We start from the raw sequence: 15,826 nt of genomic DNA on the forward strand, positions 1-15,826 counted from the left end.
CAGTAAAGCTATAAGAGACCAAGAAATGATAAAATATAAAGAATAAAAAATAGGAGAGAATGTAAAAGATCTCATAAGAAAACAGCTGATCTGGAGAACAGATCAAGAAGAGAAAAAAAGAATAATCAGACTACCAGAAAAAGAATTTTGACACAGTAATAAAAGAAATAATTAAGAAAATTGTCCTGAAGTGTTAGAATAAGAGGGGAAAGTAGAAACAGAAAAAAATCTACCAATCACTACCTGAAAGAAATCCTATGAGGAAAACCTACGGGAATATCATAGTAAAATTCTGAAACCCCCACCTCAAGGAGAAAATATTACAAGCAACAAGAAAAAACAAATATGGTGGAGCCATGATTAGAATCACACAAGACCTAGCAGTGGTGACACTAAAAGACCACAGGTCTTGGAACAGTATATATCGAAGAGCAAAAGAACTGAGGTTGTGGCCGAAAATATACCCAGCAAAGTTAAGCATAATCTTGAACAAAAAAAAATAGACATTCAATGAATTGCAAGACTTTCAGGATTTTGTTACAAAAAATACTTGAAATCAGTAGAAAATTTGAAATGCAAGATCCAAGAGAAATAAGATACACATCTAATTACAAGGGACATAATAAGGTGAGACTGTTTACTTTTTATATGAGGAAATGTAAAATGTAAGATTGTGATTAGTAATTGGGTAGCAGGAAAGAAAGATTGGGGTAGACCTGAGTATCATGTGATTCTTAAAAAGTAAAACCATTTTGGAAAAGGTAAAAAAAAACTGTAATTATCTAATACAAATGAGGCACAAGAAGAAGAACCAACACAGAGGAATTAGATGGGGAAGGCTGGTAGTTCTGGAATGTTACTTTCATTGGGAATGGGTTAAAGAGGGAATCATGCCTATATATCTAGAGGGGTATAAAAGTCTTCTAAATCAGAAAGAAATAAAAGGTTAAGGGGATAGGGAGTGGGGAGAGGATAAGGGAGGGATTTTTAGAGGGAACCCTAGTCACATCAGATTTGAATTAAAGAGAGAACAATATATACATTTAGAAGGAAATAAAAGTCTTCTAAATTTATAAAGAAATAAGAGGGTGGGGGAAAAGGATGGGGAGAGTATAGAAGGGTGTCTAGATTAAGAAGAATGAGATAAAGAGGAAACAACATATATATGGAAGGCTATAAAAGTCTTCTAAGTTCAGATAGAAACAAGGGGCAAGGGGGAGGTGAGAGAATAAGGGAGGGATCTTTGGAAGGGATAAATTAAGCAACAGGAGAGCAAGGTAATGGGTAGACATAAAATAAAGGGTTTAGGAGGATTAGGAAATAAGAGATACACACAAACAAAGTAAAGATTAGGAGTAGAATTTATTAGGGAAAAAAGCAGGAGTAGTGATCATGATCTCAGACAAAGTTGAAGCTAAAATAGATTTAATCAAAAGAGAAAAATAGGGAAACTATACTACTTGTCAGCCGTATTAATCAATATTATTTTAGACTATTTAAAATAACCAGACAGTACAAGGTTGGAATATTGTTGTGGTGTAGAAAATGATGAGTTGGTGGACTTAGAAAAATATGGAACAACTTGGACTTATGAAGGAAGATGCTATCCATCCTCAGAGAAACCAAGAACGAACAAGTATAGTATGGTCTTACATAGATGCATGTGAATGTATATGTCTACATAGGAATATGATTATAGCTATCTAAGTATATATAGATATCTGTGTATATATGTTTGTGTGTGTAGGTATATATATATGTATGTATGTATGTTTATATGTGTGTATATGTGTGTGTGTTTACCTATATCTATATCCACACACATCTGTGCTTCATTGTAGCCTTTTCTGAGGACAGGGGAGGAAGGAAGGTAAAAGGAACAAAGTAAAAAGTGCATAGCAGAGAACAAAAGAAAACTTACAAGGAAGCAAAGAAAGGATGGACAGCTCTGAACACAGTGTGTAGTACTTATTATATAGGTTTTCTTGAAATGGAAATTTTTTGCTGTATATTTTGAATCCTCTCATATTCTGCTGTGCAGATGGCAATATTTTTTTCTTTTGTGTTTAAATTGTAGTATTTATTTAATGTTACTTTTTCTTATTGTGTATTTAAGTTTAAAATAAATTAATTAAAAAGAAAAATGTGGATAGATGTGGGTTTTTTTCTCAAGCTGGATGTTGCTTGTGTTCAGTGGTAATTGTAGACTTCACTCATTCTAGATAAGTTAGAGCTTTTTCAAAAGCAGATCATTATGGCTTTTTCTAATTAACTTGAACATCCATCTAAAAAGTGTCTCACAAAATGTTCCACATTTATTACTTGGATGCCTCCTTATAAGAATGAAATAACCTGCACCAACACAGCCTAAGTTTCTGACAAGTACTCCCTTGTTGTAAAGGCTTTGATTGTGTGTGTGATTTTGGGAGGGCACTGGATACAACAATTCATGAAACCCTCTGTTAAGGCAAATAGGGGAAGGGGGAGATATTGTGATATGTATAAGTGGGAAGTATATCCATATGAGTGAAGTCAGACTCTTTGAATATGAAGGAAGATAGTCTCATGTAGGTAGAATTATAGGAGGAGAAGAAATAATATCTATATGAGGGCAGCTAGGTGATACTGTAGATAGAGTGCTGGACCCAAACAGGAAGACCTGAGTTGGAATCCTGTCTCAGACTTTTACTAATTATGTGACCTTGGGCAAGTCACTTATCCTCTGCGAGCCTCAGTTTCCTTATCTGTAAAATAGGAGTACTATTAACACTTCCTTCACAAGATGATTACACAGACCAAATGAGATAATGTAGTGTTAGACTTCCTGACTCCAAGCCCCATGCTCTATCCATTGCCCCACCTAGCTGCCTCAGAGGAAATGGGCATAGAGCAATATAGATGTTGGGACATAAAGACCCATTTTCTAGCCCACTGTCCACTCTCCTTTGAACTTCTCCAATGAGATGGGAACCTCAAATACAATCTTGTCTTCTAGAAACAGTTATTCTAAGCTACCTTAAAGCCCCATATAAATAAATGCTACTTATAATTACCATCATTACATTATAATGTAGAATATTATATAATATTGTTGCATTATAATCATTATAGTTATTATTATATTGTAGAAAAATCAAGTTTGTGTAAATTTGACTCTTTTCCCTCAACAGGTGGTATTCTTGCTGCCTCTTTCAAAAAACAGGGCAGGAGTTTCTAGATGGCCTCAAGGTTTGCTTAGAAAGTAAGTTTCTCAGTACTTAATTACCAATATCTCAAGAAAGGTTAGTTTATTTGCTTTTTCCCCCTCCCTTAATAGTATTTTATTTTTTCCAATTACGTGTAAAGATGATTTTCAGCGTTCATTTTTATAAGATTTTGGGCCCCATATTTTTTCCCTCCCTTCTTGTCTCCCCAAGATAGCAAGCAGTGAAAGGTTCGTTTGAACTGAGCAACGTTACAAACAACAACATCAACAAATGTTGCCTCACAATTGGAATCAAGAATGTTTTTTTCAGGTTATAGTTCATCTTAATTTTCTCGGTATCTTTTCAGGTGCATTAAAGGCCTGGAAGAAAAACAATAAACAATGCCCATTACCTAAGTTTATATTTGTGTATCGGGATGGTGTAGGAGATGGTCAGCTTCAAACTATGGTGGATTATGAAGTACCTCAGATATTGGGATACCTAAATTCTCTTCCTAATTATTCTTACAAGTAAGCACATGTAAATTGTAAAGTGATTATTGAAACAAACTATTACCACTAATCTTTTAAGGTAGTCTATATCAGAGGTTCTTAACCTGGGTTCTGCAGGCCCCCCAAGGGGGTAGATTTAAGGGGGATGGGAAAGATTGTATCTTTAATATAATTGACTTCCTTTGTAATCCTACATGTTTTATGCATTTAAAAATTATTCTTGTCCATCCATTGACTTCACCAGACTGCTCAAAGGGCCCATAACACCCCCACATGGTTAAGAACCCCTGAATGACATGGAAAGGAATCTTGTCTAGCATGGGCAGTAGGGCTTGTGATGGTAGGGATATAATACTTCAGTATTCCAATGAATTAATTATCTCATCGGTGTGATTATTCCCTCTAACATTAAAGACAATCCATTCATACCTGCCCATCCTATTCAATTCTCATCCACGTCTTCCTCAGGAGATCACATCACATGTGCTGGGAACCTTCTTTGTATCCTCTTGACATTGCATGAGTGCCATTCAAGCATGTGTAATCCCAGCTGTCTCCAGCTGACCCAGCCATCTTATTTCCCTAATATCCTTTATAATACTTGTCTTTAATTCTATGTTTATAATATGTTGCGGCTTAATCATGCTGGTACTTGCCTCTTCATTGCCTTTTGGGGGAACTGCAACTTCATTCTTCAGAGACTATAGTGTTCAATGCCTTGCAGCCATCCATGTAACATCACCAGAAGAATGCCAGTTTGAATGGGTTTTTGGTTCATACAGAAGCTTGGGGTCCTGAAAAGAACCAAGCCCAAAGTTAAACCACTCTCTTTCTTCCTCCTGTATCATTCTGGACTCAGCTCAACATCCATTTACAATATCTGACCTAGATGTGTGTGTGTGTGTGTGTGTGTGTGTGTGTGTATGTAGATCCCACCTGCACAACTTGTGGCCCGTGGCACACCACAGGATTTCGTCTACTTACAAAGGATGTTTTCCTCTACATTTTTCGCAGGTCCCCTGAAATCCTTTAGTGTGCTACAAGCAGCCCAAGGACCATAAGCGGTAACCTGCAGCTTGTGCAGGCCTGGGATAGATAGATAGATAGATAGATAGATAGATAGATAAATGGATAGGGAGATGGATAGGTGGATGGATGGAAGGATAGATGGATAGATAGATGGATGGATAGGGAGATGGATGGGTGGATGGATAGATAGATAAATAGATGGATGGATGGAGAGATGGATAGGGAGATGGATAGGTGGATGGATGGATAGATAGATGGATGGATAGGGAGATAGATGGATAGCGGGATGGATGGATGGATAGATGGATAGATAGGTGGATAGATGGATAGGGAGATGGATAGGTGGATGGATGGATAGATAGATAGCTGCACAAACTTGTTCATCTATCTATTGAACTTCACATTATAGTATGGACAATAGTCTTTCTTTATCCAGTTCTCCCCTCTGTATAGATAGTTAGAATTGCCACATAAAACTAGAGGGAATTTTTTTTTAAAGTTTGGCAAGAGACCCAACTAAGCAAAATCATCCCAAGGACAATTAAGAATGAAACTGGAAAAGGGACAATAGAAAAAATGGAAAAATTCTGGCATCATATTTATAAAACCTTCTTTTCGCCATCAAGGACCATAGAGCCACTGCATTTGAATTCTTAACATTACTGCCCTACACGTGCTTCCAGAGGAACTGGAATTGGCACTGAGAAAAACCAAGCTAGGAAAAGCAACTGGATTAGACCAAGGACATAGAGAGGTCTGTGCTCTGGTCCTCACAGTGTTGGGGCACTGGGGAGCCAGGTCTCCAGACACCTGAAAGATAGGCAGTGGGACACAAAGACGAGACAGGATAAAGGAACAGAAAGACTCACCCTTCCTCATTTTGTCCTCTTACCCCATAAAGCAAAAATCTAAACACAAGAGGACTGCTGGATTCATTTTACTCCCAGAGTTGTTTTCTGCTTTTTTCCCCCTATGTAGGGAAACTGAAGCTTGTCTCCCCTTTTTATAGCCTAGGGCAGGGATGGAGAACCTGTAGTCATAGGGCAAATGTGGCCTTCTAGATCCTTGGGTGTGGCCTTTTGACTGAGCCCAAATTTTACAGAACAAATCCTTTTACTAAGGAGCTCTGTTCCATGAAGTTTGGATTTAGCCAAAGGGCCTCACTTGAGGACCTAGAGGGCCCCATGTGTTCCCCACCCTTGTAAGTGAGCTCTAGTATTCAGTTAGAGAAAACTTTTCCCAGTGTGTGCAATTTTTTATTTATATTTCTGCTGCTGATTGAGGGTAAGCTCTTCTCAAGAGAGAAGAGTGTCTGAGAAAAAGAAATGGGATTCAGATTTCAGGACAATAACTTAAAATATAGGAATGATGAGATGCATTTCACACAAGTTAGCACAATATAGAAAGAAGTATGGCAATAGAAAGGATGTGGCTTGCATTTGCCCCATGGATCACTGAGAGTGGGGCTGCTCCCTTGGGTTCAAAAGTACCCTGTGGGTCTATACCCTGAAAATATAGCTCATGAACTCTCAGCAGTAAGCTTATAAGTCCTAGACAATGAGCTCAAAGCAAACAACACAGTAAGAGCAGTAGCTACAAAATGTCTCCTTTAATTTGGGGCAGGTTCTTAGAGCAGACATACAGAGCATCAATGAGAAGCATGGGCCCAAACCGAGAGGACTCTAGTGGTGAGGCCCATGTGTAAGTAGGGGGCCTATGTGGCCGAGGCAGCTCACATCTCTGGTGCCCTTTGGTCCCTTCTCCTCCAATGGTGTCCTCACCCTTCTCCCTCTGGAGCAGTGTCACTGTTGGACTTTCTGGCTCTGTTCTTCTCCATAGCTCAGCTCTTGACTAGGTTTAGTTCTCTCTTGAATCTACAGAGAGAAGGAGCTCCACACTAAAACTCTAGTGGAAGAAGGAGAGAGAGGAACCCCCTAACCCTTCTTCACCTGATTAGAGGCACAGGGGTTGTACCACAAATCTGCTGCCTGCTTTGACTGCGCTGGCAGACTTAGCTTTTTAAAGGCCACCAGAGAAATAGACAGTGTCTGGCCAGCCAATGATCAGCAGCCCTTCAGTATGCCTTCACAGTGCATACATGGAAGATTGGGAATAGACTCACCTTTGTACTTTTTTTAAACATATTAACTCATTGCTGTGTCTGTTATTTGCTCATTACTTTTCGTGATTCTATCAAATAGCTCGTGAGGGAGGAGAACCAAATTTTTCCCACTTCAAACAAACATAAGGAGTCCTATTTATATGTAAATATGTGAAGAATGGATAATGAAAAAAATTAACTCCATATCTGGACGGAAAGAGACAAACACAGCTTCCTAGGTATGCCACTGAATGCCATTGGCAGGATGGATTTTGTGCTTTCAATATGGCTGTATGCTATATGTTTTTGTTTGTTTAAAAAAACAGACTAAGAAGCAGGTTAGGATTACAAATTTAGATATACTCAGTCAACAAGCTTTTATTACTATATTAGGTGGTGGGAGTACAAAGACAAAAAATAAAATAGAATGTAAGCTCTTTGAGGGCAGGGATTATTAGTGGAGGCAGCTATGCACTCTGCGTGTGTGTGCATATGTGTGTGTGTTGTGTGTGTGTGTGTGTACGTACCTGTGAGGAAATTAGAAACAAGAAAGAAGGCAGCATTGTCGAGAGTATTCTTGCTAAGGATCAATAGGAGAAACACAAGCAGCATCATAGGAGAAAATTTCAGACTACCCAACCAAGAGGAGATAGATGAGAGATTTCGAAAGTAGGTGACAAGCTGGCTATGGAATCGTGATATGGTAGTGATGAGGGACCAGAGGCCTCAGTTATTCTGGCATCGGAAGGAAGCCCAGTTTCTGCCAAAAGCAAAGCAGTTGATAAATTATTTTTTCCCATAATGGCTAATTTTATTCTTCAAATTTTTCCCACTTTCTAATTAATAGGATCATGATTTTTAGAGCAGGAGGGGACCTTTAGAAGTAATCTGGTCTGTCTCTCTCACTTTACATATGAGAAAACTGTGGATCAGAGAGGCAGGAAGTACCAAAGTCATGTTAAAACTACACCCAGCTTTCTTTTTTCCTTGAATACATCAGTAATAAATTGAATCAGTTATGTGATAGATGTGGGAACTACTCCAATACCGTCAATGCTTCCTCATTTTTTATAATTTGTATCTGTTTACCATAAAGTATCCATAGCGGCACTATGTGGCACACCAAAGCCTTTCTTTCTGGCTTTTCACATTCTTTGGGCACCGGGTGCCTTTAGTCTGTTATCCTTTGTTCTTGTTTCATAATTAGTTCATATCCTCTTCCAATTATACATTTCCTGGTTCATCTGTTTTTATGCCACGATTCACACAAGTAACCCCAGGCATGCCTTAATTTTGAAAGCACAGATTTTAAAGGATTCCAAAAGCAGAATAGATGGGATCTTACGGCCAGATCTTTGACAGGGAAAGTTGGCCGAAGACAGATAGGAGGCCCTCAGGAATGAAACTATGAACACACAGGCTCTTTTGATGAAGAAGAGTGTGAGAAGTGACCTAAAGGGACCAAATTTTGAGAGTAATCAGCTAAATTTGATGTTTCCAAAAAATGTTAAAGATAGAAACAAGGGCAAGTAACTGAGGCTCTATACCAAAAAATACCAAGGTTGTTTAAGGCTGTGGTCAAAAGTTCTAAGACAAGGATATTCAAGAAAAGAAAAGACCAATATTTGGGGCAGATGAGATAATAAGCAAATACTTTTTCTTCCATTTTTTTCTAATGAGGAAAATGATCTTCAGGCTAGAAAGGACAGGACAAAAAATAGAGAGAAATTAAAACCCAAGAAGTGAAGAAATAGTATAAAAATACCTAACAGTCCTCAGTGAATTCAGGTCACCAGACCTCGATGGACTACATCCCAGAATACTTCAAGAACCAGCTGATATGATTACTTAGCCATTATTGTTCAACTTTAGGGGGAGAAATGCACAGGATGAGAGGTGGTCAAATGTGCCATTTTTAAAAAAGGGAAGCAAGTGATACTAAATTCTATACTGATGATCTTGACTTCATCTCTTGGAAAAATTCTGAAGTGAATTGAAAGGATGGCTTATGAACATCTAGAAAAGGAAGTTATGGTCACACAGAACCAGCATAGATTCATAAAACAAAAGCAAAACAAAAAACCAGGTCATGTCCCTTTTAAGAAGGCGTACTAGGTTGGCAGAGTAAGAGAGTGCCATATATGTTGTATAACTAAATGTCAGCAAAGCATTGTGTACTGTCATCATAAGCAAGATGGAAGGATGTGGACTAAGCAGTAAAACATGTAGGTGTCTCAAGTTGATTAAATGATTCAAGAGTAATCATTACCAAATTAACAAGGAAGGAAGTATGTAGTAGAATGCTAGGAGTTTATCTTAGGACCTCTAGTGTTCAACATTTTTGTAACTTTCTGCCAGCTTTCTTCCCTGATCCAGCCTGAAAATCATTCTACTTAGGGGGGAGAACAATGAAAATGAGAATTTTGCCCCCTTTCTTGGTTTATTACCCAGTCACCCTCTCCTGCAAACAGTGTCTGTGTCTCTTCTCTGATATCACTCTTGCCTCTGAGATTTGATATAGTACAGCAGGAGTCTTGAATTTGGTTCAGAGGAACTAGGTTTCAAAGCCTAGCTCTGTTGCCTATTAAATGTGTGACCTTAGATCAGACCCTTAACCACTTAAGGTTATAGTTTCTCTATCTAGAAAGTGAGGGGCTTAAATGAGACAGTTGCTACGAATTGGGAGGGACCTCAGTGGCTGCCTAACTAACTCCTATTTGTACCACATAGTCATCTAGTCTTTGCTTAAAGATCTCTGCTGAGGTGGAAACCGCCATCTCCTAAGGCAGCTTGCTGCCTTTCGGGAAGTTCCAATTGTTTAGAATTTCTTCCTGACTTCAAGCCCAAATTTGCCCCCTTTATAACCTCAATCTGTTTCTTTTTTCAATTCTGCCATCTGGGGTCAAGGTGAGTAAGTCCAGCTCTTCGTCTGCATGATAGCCCTTCAAATACTTGAAGAAAACTATCATCTCATACCCTTCACCACTCCTATCCTCACCTCACCCCAATATACAAATTCCTATTTCCTTCAGCTGATCCTCAAATATCATAAACTTACGGCCCTTCAATATACTGATTGATAGCCTTGGGTACTCTCCAGTTTACTAATGTTCTTCTTAAACATGTGCCAAAGACTAAATATAATACTCCAGATATGGGATGAGCAGAGTTTAATAGACAGTGGGACCTCTTCATTTCTGGATGCTGTAGCTCTCAGTGGCATGTTAAATCATGTTAGCTTGGCTGACACATGCTGTTGGCTCATTCTCAGTCTGTGAGCCTAAAAATTGGATTATGGCATTGATATTTTGTTTATCAAGTTTACAGATGGCACAGGAGAAAGAGCTAATACATTAGATGAATCATGATCCAAAAAGGTTTTCTTAAACTAGAGTCTGCTAGGCCACTGAATCAACTTAATAAGGAGACTTTAAATTTTAAATCCTCTTTGAGTGTTTCATTGTGGAATATTAGTTACCTTGAAAATTCAAAGATTATGCCAAGAGATAGAGTAAACTCTGGCAAAGTCTACCATTCTACAGAGGTTTCAGTATGATCCCAGCAGTCTGTTTTCTGAGACTCAACCTAAATATGGAGAAACTCAGCACCAATATATGAGCCTCTCAATGATGTATTCTTTGGCTCTTGCCCATGAAACAGAACTTTAAAAATGATCCTTTGGTATTGTGCAGATCCCTTCTCCTTCTACAGTGATGGAAACGGCTGAATAAAGGAGGCAGAGAGTGCTAAGAATCACAATTTAGACTGGGAATATTGACTTGGATACTAAACCCTTTTCTGAGAAATTGATAAAATTGATAAAAAGATTTTTCCCATTAGTTTTTCTTCTTATCCTAGATGCATTAGTGCAGAAGCTTTGTAGTTTCACAGAATCAAAATTATCTAGTTTCTCTTTTGCAATTGCCTCTATCCCTTGTTTAGTTAAGAATACATCTCTTACCAATAGCTGTGGGAAGCATATGATATATAATCTGCTTCCCTTTAATTTTTGGGGGTATGACCTTTAACATTCAGGTCACATAACCATTTTGGATATTTTGTGGAATATGGCATAAGATATTGGTCAAGACTAATTTCTGCCAGACTACCTTATAGGTTTTTTATCAGTTTTTATCAAATAAGGAGTTTTTCCTAAGTGATTTATGTTTAATGAACACTGGGTTATTGAGTTCCATTGTTTCTGATTCCTCCTTGTCTATCTGTCTATCTATTGATGTACTTTTCTATTTTTTAAATAAATGGTTTTGATGACTACTGCTTTATAATATAGTTTCAGATCTGACAGTGCTAGTCCCCCTTCATCTCTACCTTTTTATCATTATTTGTTTTGATTTCCTAGATTTCTGTTTCTCTAAATGAATTTTGTTATTTTTTGAGTTATGTAAAGTAACCCTTTAGTGATCACTAGGTGGCACAGTGGATAGAGGACAAGGCCTGGAGTCAGAAAACCTGAGTTCAGATGTGTCCTCAGACACTTACTAGCTGTGTGTCCCTGGACAAGTCACTTAACCCTGTTTACCTCAGTTTACTCATCTGCAAAATGAGCTAGAGAAGGAAATGGCAAGCCATTCCAGAATCTTTGCTGGTAAAACCCTGCATGGGGTCATGAAGAATCAGATATGACTGGAACAACTAAACAACAACAAAAAGCAACACTTTGATAATTTGGTATAACGTTGCAGCTGTAAACCAACTTTATATTGACTTTGTTTTATTATATTGGCAGGGCCCAGCCATGAGCAATGAATATTTCTCCAACTATTTTAGTTACTCTTTATTTTCTTTAGGGAATGCTTTGCTATTAATTGTCTCGGTATCTTCAGTGCTTTCCTTGGATTTTCTATGTAAACCATCATGCTATCACCAAAGAGGAATAGTTTTATCTCCTCTTTGCCTATCTTTATGTCTTTAAGTTCTTTCTCTTATTGTATTGCTGTACTCAGCATGGCTAGAACTGTATCAAATAATAGTGGGGAAAGCAGGCATCTTTATTTTATTCCTAGGAAAGCAAGTTGATTGGTTTAATTTTTTTCCAGTTTCCCTTCCCAGAGAGTCATGTAACAGATAGTGGTTTTTAAAGACAAGAAAGGAAGAAAAGAAAGAAAAAGAGGGGAAAAATCAGTATAACCTGATCAGTATATCAGAGAAGTCTGAAAATGTGTATAATGTACAACACTTGTGGTCCTCTGACCTCTGCAAAGGGGTGGAGTGGGATTGATTTTTAAACCAAAGATGCGTTCCCTTATTCAGAGAGGTTAGGTAGGGGTTTTGTATGTCTTTTTTTAAATAAAGCATGTAATCATTTCAGAATGATTCAGCTCTCTCTAAAATGTTCAATTTGAGTGGCATTTGAATGGCAGTCTTAGGGTCCAGAACAGGGAATGTAATGATACTGCACCACAGTATGCACTAGAATATTCTGTTCTAGGTCCTCTAGAAGATTGGCAAGACTAGAACATAGCACCAGGGAGGAGGAATAGTTTAGTAAAGAGACTTGAGCTCATGCCTTACAATGATTAATTGAAAGGATTGAGAATTAGTAAGAAAAAAGGAAGAATTAAAGGAGGACAGATTAGCTGTCTTCAAGTATTTGAAGGGCAATTAAGTTGAAGATTTTTTTGCTTGGTCCTAGAAATGGAACCAGAAAGTTGCAGATTTGAATGCAAATTTAACCTTCATCTCAGGAAAACAAAAACAAATACATCCAACCTTTCCAATAGAGCTATCCAGAAGTAAAACGAGTTGCTTCACTGTTCTTGTATTCCCCTTCACTGGATGTTTTCAAGCAGAGGCTGCATCACCAGAATAACGGAAAAGTCTGGGAAGGGCCCCAGAGAAGTCTTCTAGGCCAATCTGTAGACAAAAACTTCCCACCAATATCCCCAATAAATGCTCATCCCACCAGCCATTTAATGAAGTTTTCCTGACCTTGAACTTAAAATTTACCTCTTTGCAGTTTCTAGCCATTACCCTTGGTTCTGCCCTCTGGAGCCAAACAGACCAAATCTATTATTTTCTCCATGCAGCTGCCTTTGAAACACTTGAATATAACCATCCCATCCCCACCCTGTCAGAGATTTTAGAGAAGAGACTCTTTTCCAGAAGCAGGTTGTACTAACTGACTTGTCAGAACCCTGAGTACTCTGAGAGTGTGGTATTTAAATCTTGGATGAATGTTACATGGCCTTGTATCATAATGTCATGGAAGTCAGTCAGTAAACATTTATTAAGTGCCTACTATGTGTCAAGCACTAGGGATGTACTGCTGTATATGCTAAGTGATACAAAAAAGGCAAAAAGACAGTCCCTGCTCTCAAGTAGCTTATAGTCTACTGAGGAAGAGAACATGCAAACAGTGATCTCCAAACAATATGGCAACAAGATAAGTTGGAGGAAATCCACAGAGAGAGAACTGCAGTAGGAGCCTCTCTTTGCCACAGTTTCATATCCCAACACATTAATTCTTAGTTTAGTAGTTTGATGTTGGTTCTGATAGGATTAGGTCCCTTATTCCCCTCCCCCAACTTTATGTAGGCTGAATTAGAGCATTTCAGAGCTAGAAGGAATTTCAGAGGCCATTTAATCTATATCTCATCTAGATATCTCTCTTTCTTATATCTTTCCCCAGTGCCTGAGACTTTTCCACCCTAGAACATCTCTCCTGCATGCTAGCTCCCTTCTCCTATTGGTGAGTTCTCCCTGGGGGCCTCCATTTTATGTATAGGCCCAGCCAAGCTGGCCACGCTTCGTTCAGTTCCTGGCTGTGCTGCTGACTCCTCTGGACTTTGCCACCATGCCCCTGATTATCAACTCTCCTTCCCCATTTTCAACACCCTTATGTATATGTTGTCTTCCCCCATTAGAATATAAGCTCTTTGAGGTCAGAGACTGTCTTTTTATTTTTTTTTTATCCTCAGCACTTAGCAATATTAAATAAATGTTTATTAGCTGCCTGCAAATGCCTGACAAATTATTCCTTCTACAAAATAACTGATATGTAGTCATTTAGTTGCCCTTTGAAGATATGAGGGGACAACGCACTACCTCACATAACAGTCCATTCTGCTTTGGGTAGCTACAATTAGGAAATTTTCCTTTATATCAGAGTGAGATCACATTTTTCCATTAAAAAATTTTTGTTTTTTACCTGTTTAAAGATGTCAAGGTAGCAGTATTTTTTTTAATTAATCTATTCCTCTACTACTTTCTCCTCTACCACCCCAATTACAATCTGTTTCTTTGCAACTTCTAACCATTATTTTTGAGGCCAAGAAGAAGCAGCCTGATCCCCTTCCTGCAATATTGCTTTTCAGTTACTTAAAGGGGAAGGGAAAATATTATAACTTAGTTTTCTTTTCTACAATCTAAACAAGCTTAGTTCCTTCAACCAATTTTCATATGGCCTGAGCCCCAGTCACCTCCTTATCCTGGTTGACCTCTTCTTGTCTATCCTTGGGTTTCCTAATGTCCTGCCTAATACATGGCACCCAGACTTAAATACAGTATTTCAAATGTTCATCTTGGGTAGAAAACAGTGAGAGTATGACCTCCCTTGGCCTGGGCGGTATTCCTCAGTATAGGCAAGGATTATATTAGTATTTTTAACTATCAAATCCTAGTGACCCTGCTGAGTTTTCAGTGTACTAAAGCTGCAACATGATTTGCTTGCTTTTACAGGACTGATTTTGTAGTAACCCCCTCACCTATTCTGTCTTCAGCTTGATCCTTTTGAATCTAAATGTTTACTAAGGCAAAATATTTCCTATCATTGGGGGGTGGGAGTGGGGAGTGAGGTCTTACATTATTTTTTTCTTTTAAATGAAGCATGTGAGACTTTCCAAATGGCTCAACTCCCTTGAAATTATAGACGCTTTGAAGATATGACTTCAAGGACATGTAAATGAAATGTACCATCTCTTATCTTTTTAACCCTGAGACTTGTAATCATCGTGGTGAAGAAACGAGTGAATGCCAGATTTTTTGTAGAGAAAAATGGACACCTTGTAAATCCAAATGCTGGGACAGTCATTGATATGGAGGTTACCAGACCAGAATGGTAAGTTCAATTAAAAATTGGAGGAGCAAAGATTGGGGATCCAGTAAAGTGGGGGGAGTCATTTTCACGCCTGATTTCTGTAACTCCATTTGAATGCTGCTTCTGCCACTTAGTGTTTAATACATTTGTAAAATTCAGACTTATCTGATTTCTATAGTTGGGGTATGTGAAGCTCTTAAGCTCTTTTCCACTGCTCAGCACAGTGTCTGGTATAGTAGGCCCAATGCTAGTTGACCAACTGACTGACCCTGACTAATTTGTTCTTTCAGACCTAATGAGATCCAATTTATGGTGCTTTTAAAGAAATTCTTAAGTGTTATATCCTTTTCTCATCTAGTTATTATTCATGGACTTAGTGGATATGAGCATAATCTGAGCCATCTAAGAAGTTGTCATTTTCAGTCTTTTCAATTTTATTTTCTCTGGCTATTTTTTTTAAAAGACTCCTTGCTGTAATCCAGGATTTGTCATTCAGTCCTTCAGTCGTGTCTGACACTTTGTGATCCTATGGACCATAGCATACCAGGCCCTTCTATCCACTGTCTCTTGAAATCTGTCCAAGTTCATGTTCATTGTTTTCGTATTACTATCTATCATCTCATTCTCTGCCAACTTGACTTCTCCTTTTGCCTTCAGTCTTTCTTAACATCGAGGTCTTTTCCATTAAGTCCCATCTTCTTATTATGTGACCAAGTATTTAAGCTTCAGCTTCAATATTTGACCTTCCTGTGAGTAGCCTGAGCTAATTGTTTTAAGTACTGACTAATTTGATCTCCTTGCTGTCCAAAGGACTCTCAGAAGTCTTCATCAACACAATTCCAAAGTGTCAGTTCTTCAGGGCTCAGCTTTCCTTATAGTCTAGCTTCAGGATGGTGACAGGGAAATAAAAGTGAAGATTTAGGAAGAAATGTCCTTTATAGAT

The 15,826-nt window shown here is 38.2% G+C and overlaps 1 protein-coding gene across 1 annotated transcript in view; it reads left to right on the plus strand.

Annotated features, from left to right (window-relative positions):
* The window catches only part of LOC118849781 (piwi-like protein 1), a 57,925-nt gene that overhangs the window by 36,283 nt on the left and 5,816 nt on the right, over nt 1-15,826 (plus strand). The window contains exons 16-18 of the mRNA XM_036758752.1: nt 3,171-3,241; nt 3,553-3,715; nt 14,785-14,904. Of these exons, the coding sequence (XP_036614647.1) occupies nt 3,171-3,241; nt 3,553-3,715; nt 14,785-14,904 (354 nt within the window). The remainder of the gene's footprint in view (nt 1-3,170; nt 3,242-3,552; nt 3,716-14,784; nt 14,905-15,826) is intronic.

Source organism: Trichosurus vulpecula, chromosome 1 (genome assembly GCF_011100635.1).
Source record: "Trichosurus vulpecula isolate mTriVul1 chromosome 1, mTriVul1.pri, whole genome shotgun sequence".
NCBI classification, from domain to species: Eukaryota; Metazoa; Chordata; class Mammalia; order Diprotodontia; family Phalangeridae; genus Trichosurus; species Trichosurus vulpecula.